The sequence below is a fragment of the Lytechinus variegatus genome, chromosome 17, assembly GCF_018143015.1.
Source record: "Lytechinus variegatus isolate NC3 chromosome 17, Lvar_3.0, whole genome shotgun sequence".
In the NCBI taxonomy this organism is placed as follows: Eukaryota; Metazoa; Echinodermata; class Echinoidea; order Temnopleuroida; family Toxopneustidae; genus Lytechinus; species Lytechinus variegatus.
In genome coordinates this window covers 12,487,278-12,503,804 of record NC_054756.1, presented here as the reverse complement: position 1 = coordinate 12,503,804, position 16,527 = coordinate 12,487,278, and the positions used below count along the sequence as shown (strand labels likewise).

Here is a 16,527-nt window from a genome sequence, read left to right as displayed (position 1 = left end):
ATTGCAAAAACTCTGGTGTTGATTCAACATCAGCCGGAATCTATTTATGTCTACACCATGCAGAGAAGTGTTCAACAACACCAGATTCATTTTGGTCTAACACCAGCTAGGTTATTATACAAAACCAATTAGTATCAAAACAGCATCGGTTTGATTCCAAACTGGTGTTGTTTCAATACTTCAGTCTGGTGTGGACACATATAGATTCCGGGCCGGTGTTAAATCAACACCGGAGTTTTTGCAGTGTATTAAGTCACATGACCCATACCCGAGACCTCTCTCTCACTCTCTTATACTTGTTTTCCTCCTTTGGAGAATTTCTTTCCTTTCCCCCATTTTTTGTTCATTTCTACCTCACTATTGAAAACTATAGAGGGCGCGACTGCACCTACCTCCATGTAACACTGCCCATAAAACAACCTTTACGACATGTAAAAAAAAAGTGACGCTAGAGGAGCGTTTCATCAACATTTGTCATCTGACAACTTTCCTTGGTTTTGATTGGCTGAGAGGCATCAGCTATTTGAGTGTAATACTATGATAACTATCGAATACAATGTCCGACGAATCATATAAAATATAGTAGTCACACAGTCATGAAAGTACATGTATCCGCTGGCAATGCTGTTTTAGATGAGTTTCACACTAGTTTGTTAACAGATTAAACAACCAAGTTTAATTTATTGAGAATCAAATATTAAAATCAAACTTTGTGCTCAAAGATATTAAACTCTCATTTAAACTGTTTAAATAACTAATGTTAGATTCATGAAAAGCATTGTATCGTTTGTTTAGATGGGGAGGGGGGGGGGGGGGTAAACGCGCGTTCACAAAGGCCACATGCCAGCGTTTGTGCGCAAGAACATGAAGAAACGAAAATAAGTCGCGATGCAGATCACGACTTACTCCTTTTACTTGACATTGTCTATCCTAGCTGCAATTGAACTGGGTAATAAAATATGCATATTATCTGTATCGAAATCTATAACACATTCATGTTGCGTAAAATTTGAGTGCAGAACTCCTGTCCTCACATGAACAGAAGATGGCGCTACAAATGAATTCAATTATGACGATTTACATGACAATTACCAAGGCGACTGATGCGAGTCATCCAGCGTCATGCACGAACAATACTGGATAAAAAAAACCCAATGAAAGTCACTCATGAGGAAGTCTATCCCAAATAAAATGCTCACCTTTCACACGATATTGAATTTTAAAAAATGAGAAGGGTAAACACTTGTCATTATAAGACACTTTAATGTGCTTTGGCCATATCCATATTGATTAGCTGATAGACACAGGTATACTGAGGTATTTTGGTGAGGGACAGGGGTGTAGACATGACGACCCAAGTATAAGGTGGCATCATTACACTTTCACGACCCAGCCGTGTCTTTCAAATACTGCATTCCATTGTTGATTTCGAGCGTTTTTCTCCTTTTTCATCTCTCTCATTTTTGTGTGTTCAACCATTTGAAGAAAAAAAAGAGAAAAAATCATGGGGAGTGGGAACCCGACCAATCCTACTTACCCCTCCCCCAGATACCCCTGGGGTCTGTTTCATACTGAGTACAATTAAAACATTGCAATAAACAGTTTAAACCTACTCAAAAACATTCGATTTGACTGGCTGATAGTGAACTTGTTATATAAATAATTGGGCATTAAGAAGTCCTTTTGAAACGGGACTCAGACCCGAGATTGCTGATTATAATGACAAAAGTTACATTTTTTTCTAAACCTAGTAGCATTCAATACCATGTTACTTTGATTCTCGAATCATCGCGTACATGAATGCATATAGTCTTCCAAATTAAAATAAATACTAAAAAAATAAAATTGAATTGCCTCTCCTTTGTTAATGTTGTCAGAAGCTTATACGGGGTTGACTCATTCGCGTGCATCTTGTATATCAGCCAAACCTTGTACAACAGTTCCAATACACATCCTGAAGTGATTTAGTCGAAACTTCGAATGAAAAGGTCATTCCTCGATCTTCAGACTTCATCAAGGACCTCGTGCTCATTTGATGACATTTCGGCATATTCCTCTTTCAATATGTACTTGATCCTTCCTTACAAAATTATGTCCAAATATCGCAAATAAGGCACTTATCTCTCAAAAAATTAAGCTGGAACCTTAATTCGTGTAAGACACTGAAGAACAAGTGGGGACCTCTTTGGAAGACAAAGTATTGTAATAAAAATATAAAGTTTCTTTGTTCTTTTATACAAAGTACTTCACCCTGCTTTATCGCACCATTCATTCTCAAGTTTGTTCCAATGAAACGTGTTCAAATTGGATAAGAATGCATTCAATATAAATGAAAAATATAATATTTATATAGAAAATATGATTGCAGGTTCAAAGTTCAACAGCGTCCTCACTGGCCGCTCTGTTGGCACCAAATGAATTAAAAAGAACATCTCGGATCGGAGCATCATCAACAGGTTCGTTGCCTTCGCTAATGGTGTCCGAATCGCCTCCGATATAACTGTGATCCCTGACCTCACTTCCGGTGCCAATCGATGTCCCAGCATGACCCAGGGCTTTGTAAAGAGGACTCAACTCGAGCTCTATATCTTCCTCGAGGCTGGGTGAGAGCCCGAGCGCCGAATCCTCCGCCGTGATGGACCCGCCATGGCCGGAGTCGGGAATCCCATTTTGGTCCTCAACTGGGGAAACTTTGAGAAGTGGTGTAGCGACCGCTAGCGGTGAGATGGAGCGCAATGCGACGTTTTGGGCGGTCTCGTCTTCGTATTCACCATGGTAACCGCTCGAATTGAAAACCCAGCCTCCGCCTATGGGTGTGTTACCGTCTGCATGATCTCGGCGGGCTAGCGAGTTCTTCTGCTCCACTTTTTCATATTTCGAACTGAAGTCTCTGCGCACAATACATGAAGAAATGAGAAACCAAAAGATCGAAATTAATAGTCCTATTTCATTTTTTTTACATAATCATGATGGATCATGAATATCTCTCACAAATTCAGAGCAGAGGTTGAATATACTATTATGTATTCATATTCAACATCAGAAAGTTTTCTTCCAAAGTGATGTCATTAAAGGTTAAGTCTATCTCAGAAAAATTTTGATTTGAATCAATAGAGAAAAATCAGACAAGCACAATGCTGAAAATTTCATCAAAATCGGATGTAAAATAAGAAAGTTAAGACATTTCAAAGTTTCGCTTATTTTAAACAAAATAGTTATATGAACGAGTCAGTTACACTCAAATGAGACAGTCGATGATGTCACTCACTATTATTTTTTGTTTTTTATCGTTTGAATTATACAATATCTCAATTTTAACGAATTTGACGATTAGAACCTCCTTGCCTGAAGCACAAAATGTTAAAATAATGGAATTCCACGTGTTCAGGGAGGAATGAAACTTCATTTCACATGACAATGACGAAAAATAAAAATATTTCATATTTCATATAATAAAATACAAAAGAAATAGTGAGTGAGTGATGTCATCAACTCTCTCATTTGGATGTAACTGGCTCGTTAATATAACTATTTTGTTGAAAATAAGCGAAACTTTAAAATGCCATAAATTTCTTATTTTACATCCGATTTTGATGAAATTTTCAGTGTTATGCTTGTTGAATTTTTCTCTTTTTATTCAAATCAAGTTTTTGTTGGGGTGGACTTGTCCTTTAATAATACCCTCTACCTGCCAACAAAAGACAAAATAAGCTGATATGGCGTCCCATCCCACGAGTGGTAAACACTAAAAAACATCAAATGAAAATATTGTGCGAAAATGCCAAGAAGTAGGAGCCTACACAGCAGAACACTAGCGTACCTAATGGGGGGGGGGACTGCCCCCCCCCCTCCCTGACGAGTCACAACTGATCAAGGGGACGTGCCCCCCCCCCCTTTGAGAAGCCAAATTAATGATATGTAATGTAAAAATGCAATGAAAACAGACGTGTACCCCCTCTTTTGAACCTGAAGCCCATGGTTTTTTTTTTGGGGGGGAAGCTTGTCAAATTTTTTTCTGGTAAGAAATCCTTGATTTTTGGTTTAGCACCTTTTTTTGCTTGCTAATTTTTTTTCGCGGACGAATTATCCTCCAAAATTTCCCCTTTTGGAAAATCCTAGGTACGCCAGTGCAGCAGAAGGAAGGGTGGATAATGAACAGAAGTGAAATGTTATAAATACACATGACATACTTCTTTTTGAATTCGTAGTATCTTGAATTCTTTTTCCGTTGTCGTCGTCTATGGCAACAGGCGACAATAATGAAGACTACGATGAGGAGAACGAGACACGAACCCGCTGTTGCACCGGCGATGATTAGAAGGCGAAGGAAAGATTCTGAAAAAATAGAATAGACCAGTTCGAAGTTACTTTATGGAAAATTTTGGTCAAATTACCTTTCATTTCTTTCATTATGATAGGCAAATTTCAAAGCAAGATAATACGTAAGCATGCCTTACATAGAATGAAAAAAAAATGAATAGACCTGGGGACCGTTTCATCAACATTTTTGTCCGACAAGTTGTCAGATCTGACATCATTCCTCGATTCGGATTGGCTGTGAAACACTGTTCCTATGGTAACTGTCGGATAAATGGGACTTGCCGGATAAAACGTCCGACAAGTCCTTTCATGAAAAACTACCCTGTTGGCTAGATTGCACATCAATGAACACTCTATGAAGGTATTTGTTGCATTTCTACTTTGAATGCATGATCACACTGTACAATGCAGGCGCGGATCCAGGAGGGGGCCGAGCCGGCCCCGGCCCCCCCCCCCTATTTTATGACAACCTGCAGAAAAAGTGTACTCTTTACCTTGAGAGAAACTACGAAGAACAGAAAGAAAAGTAAGAAAGAGGTATTTTACCCATGATGTGTAATTTACAGCCACGTAACGACCGGCCCGACCCCGAAAGGATATAAAAAAAGGTGAGGGGAGGAATTGGAAAATAGACTTTATATGAAAATTTTCGCTCGCGCTTCGCGCTCGCATTGCCTGTGTAATGAATCCCATTCAAGAGGGTTAAATGACATTAATATATAACCAATATATATACAATATATCCAGTTCTGATATCAATTTGCACACAATTTTTTAGCTCGCACATCAAGCTTTCATTATTTTGTTTGATTTACACAAATTGTTAATGTGTATCAAAATGTTCAGCTCGCGCTGCGCGCTCGCATTGTTTGATTTGTGAGAAACCTTCGCACTCTCATTATTCAATTGGTGATACTTGTATCCTCTTCATTAATCAATAAATACAGTCATAATTGAGTCACTTTTCACGTTACTATATGACAAAATTTCGTCTCGCGCTTCGCGCTCGCATTGTTTAGTCGGATGCTTATCTTTGTTCATGATTATAAAAACTGCTCTGAATCTTCAGTTCTAAGGACATAAAATATCAAAGATTTTTAGCTCGCGCTTCGCGCTCGCATTATATATTAACACCACATGAGATACCTTATATTGTTTATAGCAATAAAAACTAACATATACTTTAATAAAACTTCAGACTTTAGTTAGGACTACCCCCTGAAAAACCAAAAAAAAAAAACAGATTGTAGCAGCCAATCGAGAAAAATGTTGATCAGAATATTTTTCGCCCCCCCCCCCTATTGGCGAAAGCTGGATCCGCCCCTGCAATGTATACTTGGCAAACTGTGAAATACCAGTCGTTCGTGGACGCATTGTTGTTGTTTTTTGTGGATGTAAATGAAAAGCACAATTCAAAAGAATGTATGAATAATCAAGACATCAAAGTTTGTACTTATCTCATTAGATTTCAAACCACCATGTCGCTTTTAGTACCAATGACCTTTCTCTGATCATGCGCAGAGTGGATCTACGAACTGGCTTAGGCCTATACATTTAATTACCACCATGTAATGCATGTTATTGAATTATTTAACCGATCACGGAACTATGACTGCAATCTGTTTTAAAATACGGCATAGAAAATTGGGTACAGCATATTTCTTACTGAGAATTAACCAATATTGTAATTACACATAAAGAAACGAATAAATACCAAGCTATATCCCTCTGCATTCTGATATCACATTCATGACAAGCAGGGATTAACTTGGAATTGGACCATGCGCTTCCGAGTAATTAATCAAACTTTATTTACCACCTTAACTTAAAAATCACGAAGAATAAGGAGGTGTGAATGTTAGAGCCTATATAGGAATATTATGGGCAGTTTCATAAAATATTAAACCTTTATGTACGTCTGACCACCATTTTTCTAAAGTTTCACTTCACTTCATAAACTAACAGGTCATGGTCTTTTGGGAACATTACAAAAGAACAAGAAATCAGAGACAGAAAACTTCATGAAGGTCCCACATGTAGAAGGCCGGACGTACGTATTTTAAGGAATTGCCCTTATTCGCTTTAAACATGCTAAAGTTCATAGTTTGCCTTTATCTATTTTAATCCTTAAAAAGGGATCCTAGAAATTTTCATTCCCCCTTGTAATCTGTATTACCAAAAAAATATTTACTACTACTACTAATAATAATAATAATAATAATACTCTCTTATATAGCGCATAATAAACTGAAAGTTTCTTTACGCGCTTTTCAATAAAGGAAACAAAATACATATAATAGAAACAAAGAAAATAGACTTATGTGAATTACAGAATTACTTAATATTTAATATTTTAACTTACAATACCCGATTAATAACTCCATACGTTCGAATGAACTTCATGATAATTCTATCAATTTGAAATACATATAGCTAGAAAATGATCCCGTAAATAAAAAAGGTAAATATATCGTTAACTGATCGCTAGTTTTAGGTTATAGGGTCCTAAATTAGTATTCGATCTTATACATGTTATACCTGCAATAGTATTTCATTATTATGACATGGACCGCGATGTACGTCCATGGAAACCATGGTAACTTATAGTGATCATTACTTGTAATGATACTCGAGAGTCACAGACTCGTCATCCCTTTAAAATGAAACCGATCTATTTTTCCACGCGACCTTACTGCACTTGACAGTATTTATATGACCCCTGACCCCGCTTGTCAAGTTCACCTTCCAAATTAACGTACCAAGGTTAGTCTTGACATCAGCCACACAAACATATAAATATAACTTACACCTATAGGCCTAATACTACAAATTATCAAACGAAGTCGTGCGATAATAACGTCAGCGTTTAGTTACCTTTATAGTGACATTTACCCTTGAAATTATACAAAGCTGAAACCTTGTGGTTCATTATAATATTTGATTATAACAGACTGAACTATACATAAAGATTTTTTTTGGAAAGTGCAGGACCTGTAAGGCTACGTTTTGGAACAGATCCCAAAGTATAATTAGCGAGGTACATGTACTTTGACACTTAAAGACACCTGCTTGTTCTGTCTTGTTTCTTGCATAACGATTAAAATAACAATAAAAGTAACAAACATTTGGGCATAATAATTTATTTCGCCGTGTAAAATGGCGGGATGGGCTTGATATTAAATTAAAATTAACACTGAAGTCATTTCCTTTGAGGAAGCTCCAAAATTGCTAACGCAATGTTGGTTTTAACCCCCCCCCCCTCCCTCCAAAAAGGAGAAACACTTAGGTATAAGATAGGAAGAAATTTAGCGAAGGGACCCACAAAGCAAGATTGACTTTTTGAATGAACAATGAGTTTTCTGCTGAGGATTACTCCATTTCGGTTTTTTACTTTGCTTTTCTCATTAAAAAAAATTCACCCAACAAGTACCCCCCCCCCCCATCAAAAACAACGAAATTGAGGAACGGATTCACTGATGTGGAACGTGTGTATAAAGAATATTGTACTTGAATTGAAAGGGCATGTTGATATGTCAGTAGTCCACAAGGAAGGTGAAGCAATGGTCTAATGAACGGATCAAGAAGATATCACACAATCCTGACAATCATAGTCCAAAGGCATTTTATTTATTAAAGGGCAAGTCCCCACCAACAAAAAAATGGTAAAAACATACAAATAATCAAGCAAGCATAAAACTGAAAATTTCATCAAAATAGGATGTAAAATAAAAAAGTTATGACATTTTGAAATTTTGCTTTCACGAAACAGTTGCATTAAAATCCTGGTCGGTATGCAAAAGAGGTAACTGATGACATCGTCCACTCACTATTTCTTTTGTATTTCATGGAACACGAAATATTCTAATTTTCTCCTCATTGTCATGTGAAACGAAGTTTGATTCTGCCCCGATTCCCCCTGAACAACTGTAATTGTCATTGTTTTTTGTGGTTGAAACAAGAGGGCCCTTATCGTCAAATCTGTCAAAATTGAAATATTGTACATTTCAAAGAATTAAAAAATAGTAAGGGACTTCATCAACTCTCTCATTTGCATATCACCGAGTTGTGCATTACTGATTTTTTGAAAAAAGGGAAACTTTAAAATGTCATAACTTTCTTATTTTACATCCGATTTTGATGAAATTTTCAGTGTTATGCTTCTTTGATTTTTTCTCTTTTTATTTCAATCAACTTTTATCTGGGTAGACTTGAACTTTAAAGGTCAGAAAAATGTTGATTTGAATCAATACAGAAAAATCAGACAGGCACAATGCTGAAAATTTCATCCAAATCGGATGTAAAATAAGTTATGACATTTCAAAATTTCGCTTATTTTTAACAAAGTAGTTATATGAACGAGCCAGTTACATCCAAATGAGAGAGTCGATGATGTCACTCACTAACTATTTCTTTTATTTTTTATTGTTTGAATTACACAATATTTCAATTTTTACGCATTTGATGATTAGGACCTCCTTGTCTGTAGCACAAAATGTTAGCATGGTTAGAATAATGGAATTCCCCGTGTTCAGGGAGAAATGAAATTTCATTTCACATGACAATGACGAGAAAATCAAAATATTTCATATTTCATATAATAAAATACAAAAGAAATAGTGAGTGAATGATGTCATCAGTTCCCCCATTATGCATACCGACCGAGATGTGCATATAACTGTTTTGTGAAATGAAGCGAAACTTTAAAATGTCATAACTTTCCTATTTTACATCCGATTTTGATGAAATTTTCAGTGTTATGCTTCTTTGATTTTTCTCTTGTTATTCCAATCAACTTTTATCTGGGGGTTGACCTAACCTTTAAGGACCCCTATGCAGTGAGATGGAAGTTAAAATCGCTTTTCATTTCTCTTGTCTGGTTCAAAGACTGACCTCTTGGCATTCCATACGCAAACTATTTCCTTACCATCCCTATAAAGATGATATTTTGACGACTGAAATCGAAGATGACTGTTATTGAAAATGATCTGATGGTGTTGTTACAACAGTCCCGTCAGTTAGGTGTAATGCATTACCCGAATTACAATCAATGCACCAGAGTGGGCTTTATTTTGGTGGTGGCACGGTGAGAGCAGTTAGCTGACAAAATAATAGTGAATTATTTATCAATAGATAATGTAAATTACGTTGAACTAAATATTGTGCCATTAAAATTATTTAAATCATTTCGAAAAAGTGACACGATTACCAAGACGAGTCCAGTTGGAGTTTTGACGCTACCATGCCATGAAATAGGCCCCCGACTCTCACACAACATCCAACGACACACCCCACCCCCATTTCACATTGCTCAGCTTGGGCAATTCATCATCGCTGCAAAATATTGGTTTGTGACAGTCGGCTTTAATAGCATGCACCCTCAAGACGCCCTTCCCGCGTAAAATGCGCAATAAATCAGGAATGGAATGGTAGATAGACTTGTGTTGCTTGGTTTTATCGAAATCATGAAGTTAGGGAAGGAGAACATGAACATGATAAAGGGCCCACTGTTTATCACTGCAATAAGCTCTCTCCTCAAATCAAAGTTTTTCCATGTATATATATACCCTTAATAGTGCCCAATTATTAGAAGATTATGATTCACATTTCCCCCCAAGAATTCACCGTATGCTGAAACTTCATTAGTGCTTATGTTCATTTTATAGCATAGGTATCGATGCATTATTTTACTCACTGATTCATTTATTTTGGCTCATTGTTTATTATAAACTTAATAACTAAATTTTGTTCAGTTTTTGTGCATATTATTCATTTCATATTACATCGATTCGCAGTCGTTTTTCTGGCCATTACCAAGTTCATTGGTAGGTCGAGATAAGATGGAATCTAAAGCAAGATGAGTTGAAGTCAAGGACAATCTTTATAGGTCGGGAACTATAACTGTCAGAAGTATACTTCATGGGGTGCCTACCCAATGGAGGTGTTGGGTTGTAAATGCAGGTGTTGAAGAGACGGTCCCAAGGTAGATTCACGGTCCATAGTATAGAATTAGGGTCGGACAAAGTTTCGGGCCAGGTATACATTATGATTGGATGTAGGACTGGTAAGCGTAGGTATAGGTACGGTTTGTGTCAATATGTACGTTTTGAACTGGAAGTTCACCCTGACGAAAAGTTTGTTGTAAAAATACCAGAAGAAAATTATTGAAAATATTTATGAAGGTTTGAGGAAAATCCGTCAAAGATTGAGAAAGTCATTAGAATCTTTTATTTTTTTTAATTTGTGACCATAGGCGGCGGAAGGGGGGGGAGGGCGTGTCCCCCTATAGTTGTGGTTGATAACTTTTTTCTTTCTTTTTTTTGCTTGTCAATTTTTTTTTGCTGTGTCCCCACCCCATAAAATTGACCAGCCCGGGTTGACCAGTCACCACCCTAAATCCTTAACATACACATTTGCGTAAAGTCTGCTATGGCCATTATCATACTCATACATTGGTGTATTTTTGGCGTCCCGATCAGCTGTCGCATGGGGCATAGCGGAGATTCCATACGTCATTATTCCCGGAGCATACCCCCTTCACCAACATTGTCAACGGTACATCCACCGATTTGAATTTCACCTTGGCAGGCGAGGGAATGGGAGCGCGGAAGTTGAATTGATTGCCCAATGAAAAGTGATGGAGCTTCGAGGGTGGATGGAGTTCTGAGAAAGGATCCTGTTCGAATCAATGGAAAGGTGTGTGTGTGTATATTATATTGATCGGGAAAATTAGATGAGTGGAATCGGTCAAGATCGATTTTGAAATAGTAAAATATCAAGTAGAAAATGGGAAAATCAATAGGAAGGAAAAGGGAAATTAGATCAATTTAGATTTTAGAGGGTGGGTTGGAAAGACGAGATAATAACATACACGACATACATGTATTATAGAAATAGTTTAGGGTGGAAAATAATGAATGCCCCCCCCCCCAAAAAAAAAAAAAAAAAAAAACGAAGGTAATTTGGTAAAAGTTTAACATTATAGCATACCAGCCTCATCCAGGGGTGCTACCTATGAGGAGGATGAGAAGGGGAAAAGAAGAAGAAGAAGAAGAAAAGATGAAGAAAAAAAGAAGAAGAAGGAGGAGAAGAAAAAGAAGTTAAAGAAGAAGAAGAAAACGAAGATTAAGAAGAAGAAGGAGGAGGAGGAGGAGGAGAAGAAAAAGAAAAAAAAAGTTAAAATAGAAGAAAAACGAAGATTAAGAAGAAGAAGAAAAAAAAGAAGGAGAGAGGAGGAAGGAGAGAGCCAGAGAGGATGGAGGGAGCAGTCCCCAGATGAAAACAAAAAAGTGAGTGGCGCTACAAATATGAAGATGGCCAGATAGCACTCGCGCTAGTAGATAAACTTCGATGGCAGATGTTGACGGGTAGGTATTTCATTGATTATATATTTGCTTTCATCTTGGCTATCCTCAATCTTTGTTATGACATCGTTGGCACCCGAAGCTAATTTGGAGAACGGACCCCCTCCCCATCCCTCCCCACCCTGGCAAACGGGAATGGTGTTAACATTGGTAGTTTATTTGAATCATTATTTATTTCATTGAGTTAAATAATGAACAATTTGAGTGTGAACGTTGACATAGCCCCGTGAAATCGATTATCAATATTAATAACTTTTGGTCTACAATTTGATAAATCAATTTCCATTTTTGGCAATTTTGAATACGATGACATGGTGGGATGATTGTGTTGATTTTAATTAATATCATGGTCAATTCATGCCAAAAAAATTATCAATATACTATGTTTGTTATGTTATGGAAAATGTATTATATACGAATGATGTAATTGCAGAAGTAAACAATAAATCAAAATCAAAATACCAATTTCCCGTAATTTGTTAAATCAATACTACAAACGATATCGTTATAACACTCCCTCTATTGTTCAAGTTATATCAATTTCCTTTCTAATGACGTTCTTGCAAAAGTTTCATAATTGATCTAATGTAGTCAATAATCAAATAATGTAGAAATAAAGAGTGACCATGATGACAGACTGATGTAAATAAGTTTTAAAATATCAACGAATGGGGGGGGGGCCTATACTTACACATTAAAAGAACAGATTTGAGGGTTTAACATGTTTAAGGGGTTGAAATAAAGACAATGCCAATGTGATAGTGCCGCCACCACTGTGCTGAAATTAACGTAATGTCAGATCTGAAGGGATGTTGTTGGTGCAGTTTTGTAACTTAACTTTGGAAATGTGATTTCAAATTGAGTAAAAGAGGGCATGAAAACGGTAAAATAATCTGCTATTTTAATAGGAAAACATGGACGGAAAGAATATCATAAGTAGACATTTCTATATATAGTGCATAGAAAACTAATCGTTAGAATATGCTCACCTGTGAATATGCCCTCATCACTCGCTGCCGTGGTCATGTCTTCATAGATTGGGTTGGTGCGCTCAGTGACGAGTTCGTATGTGACTAAATCATCCGCAGTCGTCGTCATCGACATCGTATCATTGTCTGTTACACCAATACTATTCAATAAAGTCGTTTGAGTAGTCGCCATCCCATCTGACGAGTTTGAAAACGATGGCAGAGATGGCAACGTCGTTGAATCTTGTCCTAACAGGGACGTAGCGGGTGTCGTCGTTGAGTTGGATTCGTCAATCATGAGCTCGGTCGTTGGGAGATCAGTACTAAATTTCTGCTCAGTGATGGATTCGTTTCCCGGCTGATTCGTTGATAAATCCGCGACAGACACTTCCGTTGAAATGTTCAATTTGTGGACGACATCGGGTTGCGAGGACGTTGAACCAGATGACGATGTCGAAGGCGCAGACGTGTTTGAAAATGGGGGAGATTCTTGTGGCGGGGGTGGGGTTACTGTGGACAACTCGGTAACGATAACGGTTGATATCGATGTGAAGGATAATGTTGGCTGCGTTCCGCTGTCTGCTGTGCTGATGGCATCTGTGTTAAGGTCCACTCCTCCCCCGTCTGCGAATGGGACTGACTGTTGTGCGTGACTCAGTGATGAAAGCACTGTAGATATGAAATGAAAAAAAAATCATAAATATTAAGTTACAAACGTTGCTAGGAAATGATTGATAAATCTAGACAATACAGCAAAGTGACAAATTTAACGAAACACTACATACTTTGAGGCACGAGCGAATCGCCTTGTTGAAGCAATATCATTTAAATATCCTAGAGAATAAACCCTAAGACTAATCAGTTATAAATATTCTCCTACTAAACAGTCGATCCATTCTTAAACTCTCCTCAGCGAACTGAACTAAATTCTGCAAACAAACAAGAGCAGAAGTCATACAGTGATATTGCCCCCAAATCCTTTTAAATACCATAGACCCACACTCTTTTCTGCCTTCATTCAGCATCACCTGTACGGCAACAAATCTTTCCAGTTGTTTCTGTCAACATCCAATTTTTCCCAATCCTGAAAGTTCGGCTAAATTTTCATGTGATCGGATCTCCACAAATAGCTTCTTCCATACCACCCGCAAATAAACTAAACTTGACCGATGACCGCTAATACGTGTAAATATCCCTTTAGGCGTTGATCTATCATCACCCTGTTACCATAGCAACCGGCAGCAAAAAATGGGCTAAAGTCGTCTGTCAAATAGTTTGTGAGTTTGTTAAGGAGACGTGTCCCCTATTCTCACAGATCCACTATAGGCATTACGCCCCCTCCTCCCAAAATATAATAATAGACGAAAAAATAAATGTATAAATGAATAAATAAATAAATACATAAATAAATAGATAGATAGATAGATAAATAAATAAATGAATGAATGAATCATAGATCTATTAGCTCCATGAATGAATGAAATAAATAAAGAAATAAAGAAAGAAATAAAATTCATGAAATAAATAATAAATAAATTTACTAAAAATAACGTAAAGATTCACCAAAATCAACTTAATGTCAGGGTACGTACGATTCTACAAATAAAATCTCTGGCAACAATGACAAATTCGACCAAAGCACAATAACTGGTCAAATTTTGACTAGATTGCACCCAAACACTTCCCCAATTCCGTCTCTAATCTAAAATGATTTTATACGGCAAGAGTACAAAATAATATGAACTAGTATGAGTATAGTCGAATATACAGTCAATGAGTTTAATCAAAAGTGACATATCATTTTTACCCGACGGATTTCACAAACTTTCTTTTTCAATTTTAGAAATATTATTTTCATCACGTTTTTTTTCTCTTCTGTATACCCATGATATCATTCTGTCTGTTGTTATTTCTCTTGGGAAATCATATAGTCTGGTTGGGAATGAAAAATGGAAAGTGGAAGTTTGGGAAAGGAATTTCCCATTAAAAAGTGTTTATGAAGAATTGGTAAGGCAGCATAAAAATGGGACCCTAAATCGCGATGAAAGCTAGTAGACATGGTAGAAGGGGGACGAAAGTAAAATACGTTTTATTTTATCATGTAAGAATGACATGGAAACGAATGGATTGGGAGAGTAGTGTTGTCTGTCATGCCCGTGTGACTTTTTTTTTCTTTTTACATGTTTTACAACCTCAGTGAAGTGTATAATCAGAGCATTTTGTGAAATCTGAAGTCGGAGGGAATATGCCAAATCATCGTTGGCTATCCGTTGCGAATTTGCTTTCGCAATTTTGTGCAAACGACGGCCAGACTTGTCAGAAAAGGTTCAAAGAGATGTTAAGCGTATTTATGTGTAATAATGGATGAATTTAAAAAGAAACGCATACAATCAATGTTTGAAAATTAATGATCAAAATCTAAATTTTACTCCGGCACATTCAATTTCTGTCATTACGAGTACAACGTACATCGAACGTGCCACGAACGTTTGGCATCTTTTACGAACGCAACGAAAACGTTATGTGCACGTTTATTAGATTGAAATGTTACGGAGCGTAACATCAAATATCAAATATTCATGAATATATGCTCGAGCCTTTTATTTAGCACTGTAAGAACAATATAGGTCTCAATATATCGAGCATCAAATAACTCTTTGCAAAATGTGAGATGTGGTGTCCATGTATGTCGATGATATAGGCCTACAATTAATCTATAAAGTGATTTTTAAAGATCAAACTGTTTCGTGTAAATATAAAATATTGCTTCTGGCTTAGTAGGAACTATTTTTTAGTGTATGAAAATAGGGAAACATAAGAAGGGGTTTTCCAGATTGTTAACATACTTCTCTTTCCCTCATTTTGCCTCTAATTGAAGGTTTTAATCATATATCCTCTTCATTCTCTCGAAGATGCCAGGAAAGTGGCATTTCATATATTTTTTTTCCTCATAAGCTTTTAACAACATAATGATGCAAGGGTTGAAACTTCATAATTATCAAGAATATTGACAAGAGTTGTTAATTCGAAGGCCCTCCGATGAACACTTCACGTGGATACAACACGATACTTCCTTCCGCTGCTAATATTTCTTATTTAGTAATGTATCTTGGCATTGTTAGGTCAATCATTTTCTTTTTTTGTTTTATATGAATATTGTCCATGGGATATAAGCACGTGCTTTGTTAAATGACGGGGGTGGGGATGGGGGGGGGGGGCTTTCATTCGACAAGCTTCATTTGAAATAAAAACGATAAAGGTGATGCATGAAAGCGATTCTGCTAATGAGCGGACTGTCGCTATCATGTTACTCCATCAGCCATCAGGACTCTTTGAGAATTGGTACACGACAGCAGGAGAAAAGGATGCTTACGGGACAACGCCCTCAGAACACCACAGGATGAAAAGAGACAATCGGATGATGTTACAACCAAAGGGATTTCAATTTAGTAAAACCAAAGGTAAACCCATCCACTGTCGGCTGGTGGGGAATTTTATCACGTACAACGAAATATGTCATCATCTGCAGTGATATGGGCAATTATTTATTGAGTTAAACGTGATTCCCCATTGAAAGTATAACGACAAACGATATAAAGTATTACCATTATATCACGAATAGAATTATCCTTACAATCAATTTGTTTATTATTAGTAGTAGAAGTAGAAGTAGAAGTAGAAGTAGTAGTAGTAGTAGTAGTAGGCCTAGTAGTATAGTGGTAGCATTAGTTTTAGTAGCAGTAGTAGTAGTAATAGTAATAGTAGTAGAAGTAGTAGTGGTAGCATTGGTAATAGTAGTAGTAGTAGTAGTAGTAGTAGTAGTAGTGGTGGTGGTAGTAGTAGTGGTAGTAGTAGTAGTAGTAGTAGTAGTAGTAGTA

At 36.9% G+C, this 16,527-nt stretch overlaps 1 protein-coding gene across 1 annotated transcript; it reads right to left on the bottom strand.

Moving 5' to 3' along the window:
• Window positions 1–304: 304 nt before the first annotated feature.
• On the bottom strand, window positions 305–14,536 carry LOC121431245. The gene is made up of 4 exons (XM_041628754.1): window positions 14,533–14,536; window positions 12,671–13,318; window positions 4,191–4,335; window positions 305–2,890 (listed from the first exon to the last, which is right to left on the bottom strand). Exons 1-4 carry the CDS (start codon window positions 14,534–14,536, stop codon window positions 2,371–2,373), a joined length of 1,317 nt encoding a protein of 438 aa, XP_041484688.1. The 3' UTR covers window positions 305–2,370.
• Between the last annotated feature and the right edge of the window lie 1,991 nt (window positions 14,537–16,527).

Coding starts and splice junctions, on each gene's coding strand:
- LOC121431245 (XM_041628754.1), bottom strand. Junction 4,336..12,670: donor TGATGAGGGCATATTCACAG/GTGAGCATATTC, acceptor CTATTTTTTCAG/AATCTTTCCTTCGCCTTCTA. Junction 2,891..4,190: donor TACTACGAATTCAAAAAGAA/GTATGTCATGTG, acceptor TATTGTGCGCAG/AGACTTCAGTTCGAAATATG.